The sequence below is a fragment of the Physeter macrocephalus genome, chromosome 4, assembly GCF_002837175.3.
Source record: "Physeter macrocephalus isolate SW-GA chromosome 4, ASM283717v5, whole genome shotgun sequence".
NCBI classification, from domain to species: Eukaryota; Metazoa; Chordata; class Mammalia; order Artiodactyla; family Physeteridae; genus Physeter; species Physeter macrocephalus.
The window spans coordinates 127,276,398-127,292,321 of record NC_041217.1 but is presented as its reverse complement, the minus strand read 5'-3'; the positions used below and the strand labels follow the sequence as shown (position 1 = coordinate 127,292,321).

Sequence of the window (15,924 nt, the reverse complement as noted above, 5' to 3'; positions counted from 1 at the left end):
CACTTAAGTAGCAGCACGGCGCCCCGACCCCATCCCTGGAAGCTACGTAACCCTGGGCTCCACCCACCCCTCGGGCCGGAACCCGGCACGTTTGTCTCCCGCCGGATTCCCACTGGAATGAACGAATGGGCTTAACGGCGACTACGGATGCTAGAGGCGCTTGGCGAGAAAGGTGTCATTGAGAAGAAAGTTGGTTTCTACAGGGACTGCAGTGGGCGGCGCGGTGGCTCACGTGTGCGCTGGGCCCGAGGACGCGCCGGCGGCGGGATTCGAACGCCGAGCGGAGCTGCGCCCCGCGGTCTGGTCGGCGGCCGGCGGCCCAGGTCTGAGTGGGAGGAAGCGGCGCGCACAGCTGGCTTCAGTCGGGCTGAGGCCTCCCTTCCCGCCTGCTCCCCTCTCTCCCGCCTCCCGCCCCAGAAATTATCTTAAGCGTTGCCAGTGCGATTCCAGAGCCCCACTCGGGTGGGTTCTTTTGTTTCTTTGTTTTAATGACAGTTCCCAACCCTTCGGCGTGTCATGCGCGATTAATTCTCTGGCTCTTTTGAAGGCAACTGGGGTGATATATCTTCTGCATCATCCTTTTGGGGATAATTGTTTATGATGTGACGTCAGCCGGATTGATTTTTCTCTCCTGAATGAGAGAGAGAGAGAGAGAGAGGGGGGGGGGCAGAGAGAGAGCGCAAGAGAGGGTCACAGATGTGTGCGGAGGCCACAGATAACTGACATTTGGAATTCCTTCAGGGCAAAGGGAGATTTAGCAATGGGAGCTTGAAAGTGTGCAGCCAAGACTTCAGGCTGCACGGAATAATTAAGAAGTTTTTTCAAAAAAAAAAAAAAAAAAGACAGAAAGAAAAGAAAGTCCCCTCCGCAGCGAGCCACTTAGGTGCTCGTTTCATGCCAGAGTCCCCGGTTAAGGTGGCAGCGTCTGATAATTAATCTCGGGTACCCAGACGCTGCAATAGGCTTAAGAAGACGAAGAGGAGGGGCGGGGGAAGTGCGTCACCAGGTGGGGAAGGGGCTGTGCATTTGGTGACAAGCGGAGGGGATGGGGGTGGAGGGGAATGGGGACGGGAAATAGGTTCTGTGTGCTCTCCGGGGGTATTGTGTCAGGAGATGCAGGCTGGCTACCATGTGACGCGGTCCAGAGCTGAAGGGATTGGCCGAGGCAGCGCAGGCGGTGCAGCTTGGCCGGCTTGCTGTTCCTCTCCCTTTCTCTCGCAGCATCTTCCTGGGAGCCTGTAGGTGAAGCAGCACCAGCAGCATCCATGGCCTATCTTTGGGGTTAACACTTGTCTCCTTTGGCTTCAGCATCGGACAGAGCAGATCTCGCAGCAGCAGCAGCAGCGTTGTGAGGACTTAGCTGGGACCTGGAATCGTATCCTCCTGTATTTTTTCAGACTCTTTGGAAATTAAGGAATGCAATTCTGCCACCATGATGGAAGGTAGGATGCTTTCTGCTGTGGTTGACTGGCTTCAGGCAAGGTTTGGGCAGAACAGTGTTGAATTATGTGTACAGTCTGTGTTTGTGGCTGGTCTAGAACCTGGTTGCCAGGATTTGCAAGCAGAAATTCTGCAGTTTGCTTGCAGCGGACCAGGGCTCAGACTAATGGAATCAAACCACAGGGCTTCTTGTTTAGCTCAGAACCTACAGAGCTTGCCTAAAGTGCTTGCAAGGAGCTGAGACAGAGCTAGCAAAGAGCTTGCAAAGCAAAGAAGTTGGGAGAGAAGATAAGGTTTTCTGCTCTGGGTTCCTGGGACTACACTGATTAAACATTTACAACGGAAACTTGTCTTCTGAAATTAACATCAGACAGGAGAGGTCATTGACAGAGTTATGCATGCTGTCATTTTCAGTGAACTGTTTAAAAATTTAAAAAATTCTTGTAAGATATTTTTATCTCTGCAATTTACATCATACTGTTGGGGTGAGAGGTGCAGCAAATTTAGTCCATAAGCTATAGTTTTATGTTGCTGTCATTGCAACAGAATGAGCAATATGAGGAAAATATCTGGGACTCTTGGCTTCTGATTAGGGGTCTTATCAGGTTAAAAAAAAAAAGAATTTTGTGCTTCCTAAATGTGTTCTCCATGCAATGGTTCTTAGCCAAGCATCAAATGACTACTTAACTGATTACCTTTTTGCATTCAATTTTAAGTGTAAGGAGGAACTTTCCCTGGGTAGATATTGTTTAAACTATATTTTATTCTACTAAATTACCCTTCTAAGCTTGAGATGGTGACAACCAAGATTGCCTCAAAAAAGCAGCAAGCTGATTAGGAAAGAAGCAGGCAGCCCTACCCTGGCTTTGATTTTCTGTTTTCACACTACAGGATGGTGCAAAACTCCTGGCCTTTCCTAAGATGACAGGCAGAAATTTGTCCCCAGCCTGGATTTCACAATGCGGAATCGAGTGCATAATGGGTCTCAAATCAGCCATGAAAATGGCAGAGAGGCCACCTCTTAAGCCAAGGTCTGTCTTACAGATTGTAAACCTTCCTTAGAAATTTACCAAAATGGAATAAGAGGAGAATGGTTGCAAAAAACAGAAGCGTTGCCTGTACTTATTTGGCAGAAATGAATTCTTTATCCTTTCTCTGTCATCATGTCAAACATTGTTAATGTGATTTAGGGAGTGAAGAATTCTACAGTCATGGCCCACAGATTTTAGAAAATAGCCTGAAAAGAGAGATTGGGTATCATTTTGCTGTGGAGACTGGTCTTGTTTGCAAAGGGCTCTCAAGCTAGTTCTTTAAATATAGGCCTAAATAAAGTGAGATTACTAATGCTCTAAGATTAAATCATTTTCATTAATTCAAAATGAAATCCAAAATGGATTTAACCTTTGAGTAACAAGGCAACACAAACAAGAAAGAGCATTACTGATGAACTTTTCAATTAAAAACTCACGTGGATTACCCTCTTCAGAAAAAATTTGTGTCTATAGAGGTACTAGGTTTCTCCAGCTAAATTTCACGTAGCATTTCTTGAGAATAAATCTGCACACGTTCTGATTAGATTTTAATCTTACACGGGGATGTGGAATAGCTTTCCTTTTACTTCTTTCCTTATAAACTATGGACTTAAAGTACCTTTGAAGGAAGTAATATTTTTTGATGCTCATTAATGATTCTCTTGGTAATATTGTCTATTGTGCCACCCCAGAATGTCAGTTCAAAGCCCTGTGATAAGCTTATCCGAGCTGCCTACACTGAAATGAGAACTGTAACAAAGACATGTGTTGGAGCTGAATTAACACTATTGCTCTGCGTTGACCAAATTTATCTAATGAAGGATGCTATCTTAGCACTGTTATGAATTAACGGTGACACTAGGGGTGCGGTGGCCACCCATCAGATCCTTGCAAAAGAAATTGGACAGGTGTTTCCAGTGGCTTAAACATTTAAATGAAACTAATAATTTTTATCTACCTAGAGTTCCTACTTAAATACTATTCAAGACATTATCTTCACAGTTCAGGGACCTTAGAAAGGCTGGTGGGAACCTTAATCAGGAATCAATTTGCCTATCAATGGCCTTCCAACTTAGTTGCCAGCCTTTTTGGCAATATATGCATATTTCTGATATTGCATCTCAGAATTTCACCTCTGAATTGCTCTTACTCTGAAACTGTGTTATAGCAGTTGTCATTCCCACTTAACTCTTCCCTGGAGGAAGCTAGGCTTCCATCTATCATGATAGCCTTGGAAAGATATGAAAGCCCCTAAAAAGCACCCTGAAATCCTGTCATGGCAGCCATCTGCCAAAACATCAGTGGGCTCTGAGAATGTGTCACCAAACATCCAGTTAGGTAACATGCTGTCTTCTCAATTAGTTCATATGCCACACACAGACAGACAGACAGACACACACACACACACACACAAACAGAGTTGCACACGCATATGTCATCCACACATATACAGTATTTTAGAAAGGGAGAGAACCCACATTTGCATTTGTGTGTGTATATATTTCTGTATTTACTGAAGTGTTTTAGTCTAGTGCTCAGGAAAAGCATGGCCATGGCAACTTTTCAAAGCTACTTCTCTACTTTGTGTAAAACAAGAGTCAACAAATATTCATCAGAATGGCTTATGGTTTAATTTTGTGTTCTCATTTTGATGGAACAGGATATAAGCTCCATTCATTCAATGCCTATTGGAAATTCTGGCCATAGAAAAGAACTGTTACTACCTCCCCAGTGATTCAAGTATCACAGAAGGCAGTGAAGTACTTCTGCAGGAACCTCAAGCACGTTATCAGTAGTTTGTGGCTCCATGACTCCTTTCAAATATTTTTCTTTTAAAAAGTATATTTTAAGGGACTTGATTTGTTGATTCTTGCATTCTTTATTTTTTGTCAGTGGTTAGTATTGGGTCTTTCCTAAAGAATGCCCTGTGATGTGGAGCCTTATTTAGTATGACTATGAAGGGAAAGAGGATGGGCCAAAGGGAATTATTTGCTAAAGGGCATATATGTTGGCCAAGCTTACAGAGCAGTCTGTGTGATTAGGGCAACTATTCAGGGATTCTGTTGTTTTTCATATATTATTATTATTAAAGTTTGAAAATGACCGTTTAGCTATGTTTTTTTAAGATAAGTGAAACTAAGTCAGGGTTTCCAGGGACATTTATTAATTTGTAAGGCAGTCTGGGAAATTTTCCCTTGTGTGGAGGAACTGGACTGGAAGTGCTCGTGTTTTCAGTTCCCTATTCAGGCTCTTAGGTGTTTTACTGGAAAGAAAAGTTTAGGGGCGGCCAATAGTTTCATCCTATAAATAATTTTTAAAGGTAACAAGCATATTTTAAGGGTTTACTGGGTTTAATTGCAATGTGCAGAGTAATTTAATAATTTTATTATTTTTACCATTCACAATAACCTGCAAGTAAATGTATTCTGCACTGAGTGCTTCTGCAGTACTTTTTCTAAATTGTAAAAATAAAAACTAATACATTGAGGCAGAAAAATGGGAGGATGGATTTTGGACCCAAGTTCATTTAACAAGAAAGCTCCTATTTTTGATCCCTCATAACATTTTAAATATGAACTTTTTCTTTTTACTTTGTATCAAGGTGGGTATGTTAACCTGATTGAAAGCTAGGCCTTAAGCTTCTTTGGTCGCATCTGTCTCTCTTTTAAATGTGAGTACTCACAGAATCATACCTCTCAATTACTTATTAATACCTTTTACCTCCAAAATCAATATTTAGAAAAATTTAAACAATTCTAGATTAACTCATCTTCTGTTGTGGCAGTGAACCTTGTAACAGTAAAGGCTTTTCTTTCCCATATCTAGAAATGAAGTTTATTTCTTTGGAAATTTCTTTGCTGTAATCAAAAAGGAACAAAGCGTTTTGAAGCTGGAACTGTTCATTTTCTAGTTAGCTAAGAAGTTTTAAAGGGAATGCTTCTCACTCTCCTACCAATTCCCTTCCCAGAAATGGTGATGATATTTTGGAAAATCTTAAGCATGCCTATGAGATTATAATATATATTCCATCCCTTATGTAATTTCTCTCCTTCCTAAGGGGCTCAGGGTTGGAAAAAGCCTCCTGTTATGTATAAATTCCCATCCAATTCCCAAGGCCAACTTTAAATCTCTAAAAAGAACATGTAGTCTTTTTAAAAAAATTAACTTAGATAAACCATGCTAGAAGACTGTGGATAATTCTTTCTGTTGGATTTGGCACATACACTATCCATGTTTCAAATAAACAAGTTGCAGGAAGTCAGCAACTCAATTTTTATGTTCCTGAGTTTGTTTGGGAATTGGTCACTTGAAACAAGTTTTCCTGTAGAAATGATGATATAAATGATGGTTGCATTCTTTCAGTAGTCCATCAAAGGCTGTTAACCCGTTATCTACCTGAAACTAATTATTTACCATGAAATGTATAAAGAACATGACAGTTACTATAGTAGTTAGCCAAAAGAGAACAATGCCATTAAATGTATTTTCAATTTCTAATGTTGCTACTTGAGGGGAAGAAGGTTTACTTAGAGGACAATGAGGAGATGGAGAGAAATTTTGAAGGGTTTTTTTTTTTTTTAGGTATTTTTTTAGAAGTTTTAGAGACTTGACACTGGATTTTTCAATTATGTTCAATTTTACATCCATACTTGTGGTTTACCTATTTGTAATTCAATTTTATCATATCTAATGCTGTTTAATTGTGATCACTTTATGGAAACTCACAAATGGAATTAAGAAAGAGAGAAAGGTAATTGTAAAGGAGTTGAAAAAGTTAAGGGATTATAATGGATGTGAGCTCAAGCGTCTACAAAAGTCTCCGAGGAGAAATTAACTGGAGAAGAGATCATAGGTAGAAGGGAATTAGGCATGCTAAGTGCAGGATTCCTTTGAGGAGAAAGTAGGGTGTGGGGCAGAGGTATTGGATCTAATGGGTTTGTGCACTGACTACCTAGTATTTCTATGGGCTTAGGATGGCTGGCTCACCAGCAGAAGAGCTTTGGGGAAGGAGGTATAGAGTTGGGGAGGAATGAATCTCCATTCTTGGAACATGTATGCCATTTAATTGTACCTACAGGGTGTTAGGAAGATATTCAGTATCTCTATTCAATATTTTCTATCATGTCGCTTCCTTATTTAAAAAAACTTCAATACCTTCTCATTTCTCTTAAAATCTTGAGCATACAGGAGCCGGCACGCTCTGGCCTTCTGTGCTTCTTCAAGCTCATCTCACGTGGCACTCAACACCGACAGCCTTGCTGCCTGTCTCAGAGTGTCTAGAACAAATACTTTCCTGCCTCAGGGCTTTTGCCCTGCCTAGAACACTCTTTTGCCAGCTCATGGAGTAACTGATTCTCTTGTGATCCCAGCAATACTGCCACCTCGTTAGGAGGCCTTCACTACCATCCTTGTCGTCCCAAGCTCCCAGACACACACCCTGGGCCCTGAGTCCAACTCAGTGTCCTCTCTCTCCTAAGAGCTGTATTTATTATTCATGGTTGTTTAATGGTATCGACTAAATCTCTCACTCAGAGGTAAGCTCCATGAGGGCAGGAATCTGGTCTGTCATCTCCCCTCTGTATCCTTAGCTCTTAATGCAGAGTGGATGCTTAGATGTTTATTTATTAAGTGAATAAAACCTGATGTAAATGACTCTGATGACTTCACAGTTTACATTATAAGGTATTATTTGGGGCATTATGGTGGATATAAGAAAAATAAATTGCTCAAATTTATGTTCTTGCTGGAGAAACAAGATCTATAAACATGAGATAACTAGGGGAAAGATATGTGTTATGGAGTACTAATTGTAAGATACAGATAATACCTTTTGAGAAGCAAAAGAAAAGAAATAGTCCATTTGAAAATATGTACTGGAGCTTAAATTATTTTGGTGATTAGCTCCAAGGAAATGATTTCATACTGGAAAAAGACAAGTTATAGCAGAGCTCTTCAAAGACATTCCCAGAGGCATTGTTGTCAATATCCTGTACATTTTTTTTTCCTCTTCCTTCTGCTTTCCTTGTATTTCTGCCTTCCTTTCTCCATTTTTCTCATTCTTCCATTCCTCCTTTTCATTCCAGGGCTCTCTTTCCTTTTCTCTGGTTTATGACCAGATCTGAAAATAATAGATTATAGAGCTAGAAAGTTTGACTTGGAATTTGGGAAAGGGTTTTTCAATAAATTAATGTATGTAAACTAGTGTAATATTGTACGATGTATTTTTGCATGCAGTGGCAATGTGTTGGTATGTGAGGTTTTTCAGATGCCAAATTATTCTTGATTGGAGAATCTATGAATCTTAGAAACTCAATATGTTCTCTGAATTTGTGCAGACTGGATTTTTTTGGTTGAAAGAGCATGGACCCAGAAGTCAGACTTAGGTTTGAGACTAAGTGTTGTAACTTCTTGGCTATGTGTCTTGAGAGGATTACTTTACCTTCCCGGGGTTCTGTTTCCTTGCAAACAAAATACGAGCATTGATCTGTCATTCCTCTAGAACTTCCAGCTCTAAGAGTCTCTGGCATTTGCTGAATGATTTGGATTCCACATATTCACTCCCTCCAAGGTTTAAATTCTAATGATTGACTCCTCTTCATCCTACCTCAGAACATACCTTTGCTGACACAAAAAATGATTCAAATATATTACTATGTGCTTTTATTGGTTTATTCTTCCTCTGCTGTCCTTTTGCACTTATGCTACAAGTTTGTCTTGCATCTTTGCTGTGCTAGAAGACAAAAATGCATCTATGCAACCCTCTTATATAGCTCTTAGCATAGAACTATTTATGTGTCCATTAAAAATTGTATATTGAATGAATACTAGGTGTTAGGCAAGGCTCTAGGTGCTAGAGGCTCAATAGTGAATAAAACAGATTCCTGCCTGCACGGAGCTTCCTGTTTGGTGCAAGAGAGACATGATAAAATAAAATAAAATGCAGAGTACATTGGATGGGGGTAAGGGCTTTGGAGAAGAGCCGAGTGGAGAAAGGGGATAGAGGAAGTAGTGGAAGGATCGGGGCAGATGGGGTTGCAGTTATTAAATAGGGTGGTGATGGAAAGCCTCGCTGAGAAGACATTTGAGCAAAGACTTGAGGGAGGGAAGGGAGTGAGCAGCCAAGTAATTACCTGGAGGAACAGTCTAAAGAAGCAGGGGGAAGAGCCAGTGAAAGGCTCAGAATGTGGGTGGAACAGCAAGGAGGCCCGTGGGTCTGGAGCAAAGGTCGAGGGAATGTTCAAGAGAGGTACTCAGAGAGGTAAGAAAAAATAGACACCTATGAGTCCCTTTCTCTCTCTCTTTTTTAAAAAATTTATTTATTTTACTTATTTACTTTTGGCTGCTTTGGTTCTTTGTTGCTGTGCATGGCTTTCTCTAGTTGCGGCCAGCGGGGGCTACTCTTCGTTGCGGTGCGCAGGCTTCTCACTGCGGTGGCTTCTCTTGTTGCAGAGCACGGGCTCTAGGCACTCGGGCTTCAGTAGTTGTGGCACGTGGGCTCAGCAGCTGTGGCTCGCAGGCTCTAGAGCACGGGCTCAGTAGTTGTGGCGCACGGTCTTAGGTGCTCCGCGGCATATGGGATCTTCCCCGACCAGGGATCGAACCCATGTCCCCTGCATTGGCAGGCGGATTCTTAACCATTGCACCACCAGGGAAGCTCCCTTTCTTTTTCTTTTTTTTGGTTGAAATATAGTTGACTTACAATATTATATTAGTTTCTGGTGTACAACATGGTGATTCAATATTTTTATAGATTACTCACCATACAAAGTTATTATAATATTATTGACTATATTCCCTGTGCTGTACATTACATTCCTATTATTTATATTGTATAACTGGTAGTTTGTACCTTCACCTATATCACCAATACCCCCACAACCCTTCCCTTTGGCAACCACTATCTGTGAGTCTATTTCTGTTTTCTTATATTTGGTTATTATTTTTGTTTTTTAGATTCCACATATAAGTGAAAACAAACAGTATTTGTCTTTCTCTGTCTGACTTATTCCACTTAGCAGAGTACCCTCCAAGTCCATCCATGTTGTTGCAAATGGCAAGATTTCATCCTCTTTTATGGCTGAGTAATATTCCATTGCATGCGTGCGTGTGTGTACACACACACACACACATATATATATATATACACATACATATACAAAGCTATTATCATGTCTTCTTTATCCATTCATCTGTTGAGGGACACTTAGGTTGCTTCCATATCTTTGACTATTGTAAATAATGCTGTGATGAACATTGGAATGCATGTATCTTTTGGAATTAGTGTTTTTGTTTTCTTCAGACAAATACCCAGGAGTGGAATCGCTGGATCCTTTCCAATGGTAGGAAAGCCAGTTTCCTTTTGCAGAAATCAGTCTGCATGGGCCTGTGTTATCCATGTGTCAAGCAACAGGTGGGCATTCAGAAGCCTGCTATTCTGATCCTAGTTCTGTGACTGTCTTTTGATGGTTCCTCTCAGACCCATTCTTCCCCCGTATTTCAGTAAGTGGATGCATGTCATGCTCTTGCCTTGGCTTATGGTTTCCAGCCCAAAGTTAAAGCTGAGAGTTCAGCTACAATTCTAGTCTTGAACATTTCCACACAAAAGATAGAGCTTCATGATAAGGTGATATCAGAATCAGAATTACACATCCATTCACAAATATTTTGACTATGTATCAGAGGCTTTTATTTTTATTTGGTTCATATAAACTTCTATTATGTACCAGGGCTAGTATTTTAGGAGTTTTTAAAAGGCCCAGAGTGACCCATGTCTCATATCTTTACAAACAGTATAAGGAAGATGTTATCTAACATGTTATCTAACATGTCCTATCTAACTTAGGACATTGTCATAAAATTATGTGGCACTTGAACATAACTTCAAAGTTTCCAAAATGTTTCATTCATTTAACAGGTATATCTGGAACTTTTTCCTTAGTCTCATGTGCACTTCTAGGCCCAGTGAATACGATAGCAAAAAGGGGCAGCTGTAGTCACCATCCTCAGAAACTCAGAGTCTAGTATATATTATCACATACTCTGTACATATTTTATTCTACACTATCTCTGTGTGGTAGAAATAGGTATTACTATCTTCATTTCAGACAGGAGGTAACCAGGGCTCAGTGATGTTAAGTGACTTGTTCAAGGTGACCACCTTCCAAAAGGCAGAACCAGCATTTATTAGCCAAACTTGAATCCTAGTCAAGTGCTCTTTGTTTAATGCTGTAATTGGAACATCCTGCTCAAATCTGAAATTGTTTGGCCTGGGTCTCTGGCTGACAAGCCAACAGCAGATTGTCTAAATTTGACACGGTATTTCAAGAGCCTTCTTCAGAACTAAGCAAGTTAATTTTATTATTAGGTCATGAGCCTTTAGACCAGCCACCATCCTGAAGAAGGCTACCTAATGCAGGAGTGTTTTAGCCCAATGGGCTCCTTTCAATGACACTGACTGATTCCTCGAATTTTATGACGGGAAGGGACATGTGATATCACTAAGCCAGTGGACTCTAAACTTTCACAGCTTACATTCTACAAAACACTTTATCAGAAAGCCTGGCTCCCACTATGAACAAAAGCCCTTTCTCTCTGAGAAGGACAGCTCGGTGTTCACTGACATTCCATGAAAGCCTTGACCATTATCATGAAAGCGTGATGGTGTGTGCTACCCCGGAAGATTAACCAATCTAGTCCAACCTCATTTTGCATTGAGGAAACCAAAACCAAATGAAACAACCTTCCCAAGGATTTTTATTCTTTCTGTAATAGGGCAAGTCAAAGTTTATTTTAGTAATGATTCCAAAAATGTGAATAGACAAAGACTTGGAACCTGTGGTGTCTTTCACGTTCAAAGGTGCTGGGGCTGATTGGGTGACTGCCCAAAGACACACAAATGAATGTGTCCCGAGGGCCATCGCTCTACTGAGTGCGCATACAATGGGGCCATTTATAGCTGCCTCCTGGGCTGCCATGGCTCCTGCATCTGCTGTTGGTGAATCAGGGCCAAGTGGAGGGAAGGACCAGGACCTGAAGAGGCTGTACCTCCTGAGTAGCTATGTGACCTTGAGTGAGTTCTGGACCTGCTTTGGCCTCACCCTCCCCATTTGTAAGGTAGAAATAATGCTGGTTCCCTCCCTCAGGGTCGTTGTGAAAATCAAATGAGGTCATCAATATGAAAACATCTGAAAGGGTGTGATGCAAATGCCAGTTACTTTCTCAGATGGCTCTCTCTCAGCTTGGTTGTTACATGTGGGTCTGTTAGCATTTGGTGGCTAGGCACTACTGCTTGCTATTTTTCTTTTCAAGTAGATTATTGCTGCATCTCTTTTGCAGAGAAGGCTTATAGATTTCCCTCTTCTCTTCATACTGTTAGTTACTAGCATATTCTATCATCCTCTATTCTCAGTGTCCATGTGCTACGCTGCCCCTTTCTTGAACATGGCAGACATCACTAATCAATCATAGTCATCTTTCTGTCTGGCCTCAGCACCTATCTCAACATCACATTCCAGGCCACCTCTGCCAGTTGATTGAAGTTGGCACATGAGATGATATCACTTTGCTCTCCCTACCAAGGGCAGTTTCCATAAGTTGAAATACAATGCATAAAACTAGAATATGGGTGGTCTAGCTGTGCACCCAGCCTTTACAAATGCCCTTAGTGAGTCACTGAAAAATTAACATGTGAAAAATTGCCCACAGCCCTGGTTATGGTAGCAATGATAGGAAGTGGTCTGTAAGCCCTGTAACAGGTAGGACCCTACTCCTGTCCTGTTGACCTTAACCATCAAGTTTCTCTTAGCCTCCTTGTGCCCCGAATTCAAAGAACTGTGTCTACCAAGTAACCAAGCCAGAGTCCTTGTTGGGATTCATTCTTGACTCCTCTTTCCTGCCTGCCTTGTGTCAGTAGGTCCTCAAGAGCTGTTGATTATCCTTCCTGAAGTGCTCGTGACTCTGTTCTCTCTCTTTCATCCCCTGCTATCACATGTGACAAGACGTTGCTGCCTCCATCTTCCAATCCATCCTCCTCACAGCCATCAAAGAGAACCCTTTCCTCACCTGTCTTTGATTGTTCCTCATGCTTCTAAGATGAGGTCCAAATGCCTTCGTGTGCTGTGCAACACTTTCACACATGGGCCACGTTATGCCCTCATGTCTCACTGCCCCTGCCAAACAGAAGTGCCTTGCCTTCTCTTTCCCTTGTATATGCTGTCCCTCCCCTTCTCTGTGTGGTAACAGTTTGTTCTGATCATTCAATGTCAAACAAAAGCAACCCCTTCAAGGAAGCCTTCCTACAGTCTCCCAGGTTGAGGGTGAGGTGCTCCCTTCCATATGCTTAATTCTCAATTCCCACTCTCCAAGGCCAGTAGCAGAAGGTTTAAGAGCCCTGGCTTTGGAGTCAGACTGACCTAGGTTAAACTTCATGTGTGTTACCTTGAGAAGCTAGTGAACCTGTTTTCTCATCTGGAAAATGAGAGTGATAATAACAGTATCTTTCTCATGGGTAATTTAATCACATAAAGGTCTTGAGGATTAAATCAGAAAGTGCACTTTTGCACTCAGAGTTCTCTGGAGATACAGAACCAATAGGCTGAGAGAGAGAGAGACGGGGAGAGAGAGAGAGATTTTTAGGGAAATGGGTCACTTGATTGTGGGGACTGGCAAGTCCAAAGTCCACAGAACAGACTGGCAGGCTAGAAACTTAGGTGGGGTTGATGTTGCAGTCTTGAGGCATAGTGTTAAGCTCTCAATAAATATTAGCTGCTATTTTTTGTTCTTACACCTACTTTGTTTGTGTCTCCCCCAAGGACCCAAGGACTCGGCTAGAGCCAGGACCATGTCTTACTCATTTTTATATTATCACTGTGTGGCCTGTATAAGTGCTAAGTAAATATCCAGTGAATGAATGAATCCTGTCTAGGGATAACAGACTCTTTGGAGGATATTCAAGCCACCCAGTCTATGGCTATCATGAGACTTAAATGAGTTAATATACATAAAACATTTAGAAGAGTATTTGGTCCATAGGAAAGACTTACTCAAATTACTCTGTTGAGCACATAGAAGGCTCCAGCATGGTTTCTGGATGCCAGGCAGTGCCCCGGGGAACTGTGCTCTCTCTGCTCTCCCCAAAGCACCCGTCTGCTGTGTAGGCTCACTCAGGCCGAGAGCCACACTCTGGTTCCAGGAGCATGAAGTTAATCTAGTATCTCACACATTCCTCCTGACTCTTTTAATTGTGTTCCTCTCATTTTAAGGGAGACTAGATTTCATTGTAGAAAACTTAAAAGATACAAAGAAGATGTGAAGAAGAAATTGAAACCATCAGTAATCTCATTGTGATATCAATAAAGTAACCAAACATGGTTACAACTTGTTGAGTGTAGAATATGGGTTTTGGGGGCTTCCCTGGTGGCGCAGCGGTTGCGCGTCCGCCTGCCGATGCAGGGAAACCGGGTTCGCGCCCCGGTATGGGAGGATCCCACATGCCGCGGAGCGGCTGGGCCCGTGAGCCATGGCCGCTGAGCCTGCGCGTCCGGAGCCTGTTCTCCGCAACGGGAGAGGCCATAGCAGAGGGAGGCCCGCGTACCACAAAAAAAAAAAAAAAAAAAAAAAAAAGAATATGGGTTTTGGGAACGGACAATCTGAAACACTTTAAACCTCAGCAATATCATCAGTAAATTGAGTTGACATAACACCTACCACAAGATGGTGGGGAAATAAAATAAGATAATGTATACACTGCACTTGGAACTTACATGGTGTATTAAGTAAGCATGGAATACATGCTAGCTCTTAGTAGCTTTATGTTCAAAATATATATTTTTGTCAAAGAACCCAATTTTATCATTATAAATATGTACATATTTATACATATTTGTGTGTATATTCATACACATGACTTTTCCAGTTTACATTAGATTGTAACCACTATCCTAAGCAGCATGTATATTTGTTAAGCACAGGGGAACTGGAGATAAACTTCCCAGACTCAAATCCTGATCTCTCTACCTTTGCCAACTATGCTAGCTTAGGCAAGTTATTTAACCCCTCTGTGCCTCAGTTCCTTCTTCTATATGAAATAATCCCCAAAAAAAGGTTATAATAAGGATTAAATGAGTTTAATATAGTTATTATTATTTTATTCTAATATATGTGATATATAATATACTTAAAGAACATTTGGTACAGAGTAAATGCTCGATGAAGAAATGTTAGCTGTCGGTGGGATGCAGCAAAAGCAGTTCTAAGACAGAAGTTTATAGCAATACAATCCTATCTTAAGAAACAAGAAATATCTTAAATAAACAACCTAACCTTACACCTAAAGCAATTAGAGAAAGAAGAACAAAAAAACCCCAAGTTAGCAGAAGGAAAGAAATCATAAAGATCAGATCAGAAATAAATGAAAAAGAAATTAAGGGAACGATAGCAAAGATCAATAAAACTAAAAGCTGGTTCTTTGAGAAGATAAACAAAATTGATAAACCATTAGCCAGACTCATCAAGAAAAAGAGGGAGAAGAGTCAAATCAATAGAATGAGAAGTGAAGAAGGGGAAGTAACAACTGACACTGCAGAAATACAAAGGATCATGAGAGATTCCTACAAGCAACAGACCAATCACAAGTACTGAAATTGAAACTGTGATTAAAAATCTTCCAACAAACAAAAGCCCAGGACAAGATGGCTACACAGGCAAATTCTATCAAACATTTAGAGAAGAGCTAACACCTATCCTTCTCAAACTCTTCCAAAATATAGCAGAGGGAGGAACACTCCTAAATGCATTCTATGAGGCCACCATCAACCTGCTACCAAAACCAGAAAAAGCTGTCACAAAAAAAGAAAACTACAGACCAATATCACTGATGAACATAGATGCAATAATCCTCAACAAAATACTAGCAAACAAAATCGAACAGCACATTAAAAGGATCATACACCATGATCAAGTGGGGTTTATCCCAGGAATACAAGGATTCTTCAATATACGCAAATCAATCAGTGCGATACACCATATTAACAAATTGAAGGAGAAAAACCATATGATCATCTCAATAGATGCAGAGAAAGTTTTCGACAAAATTCAACACCAATTTATGATAAAAACCCTCCAGAAAGTAGGCATAGAGGGAACTTACCTCAACACAATAAAGGACATGTACGACAAACCCACAGCCAACATCATCCTCAATGGTGAAAAACTGAAACCATTTCCACTAAGAACAGGAGCAAGATAAGGTTGCCTACACTCACCACTATTATTCAACATAGTTTTGGAAGTTTTAGCCACAGCAATCAGAGAAGAAAAAGAAATAAAAGGAATCCAAATCGGAAAAGAAGTAAAGCGGTCACTATTTGCAGATGACATGATACTATACATAGAGAATCCTAAAGATACTACCAGAAAACTACTAGAGCTAATCAATGAACTTGGTAAAGTAGCA

At 41.0% G+C, this 15,924-nt stretch overlaps 1 protein-coding gene across 10 annotated transcripts in view; it reads left to right on the top strand.

Moving 5' to 3' along the window:
• The first annotated feature begins 430 nt into the window (after positions 1–430).
• The window catches only part of SGIP1 (SH3GL interacting endocytic adaptor 1), a 215,865-nt gene continuing 200,371 nt past the window's right edge, over positions 431–15,924 (top strand). For 8 of the 10 annotated variants that reach the window (XM_028489292.1, XM_028489290.1, XM_055084547.1 and 5 more), the window contains exon 1: positions 1,205–1,442. In XM_028489292.1, coding sequence (XP_028345093.1) covers positions 1,433–1,442 — 10 coding nt within the window. In that variant the 5' untranslated portion in view covers positions 1,205–1,432. Of the gene's footprint in view, positions 463–967; positions 1,007–1,204; positions 1,443–15,924 lie in introns of those variants that run through there. The other 2 variants (XM_028489286.2, XM_028489287.1) reach the window with 2 other exon arrangements.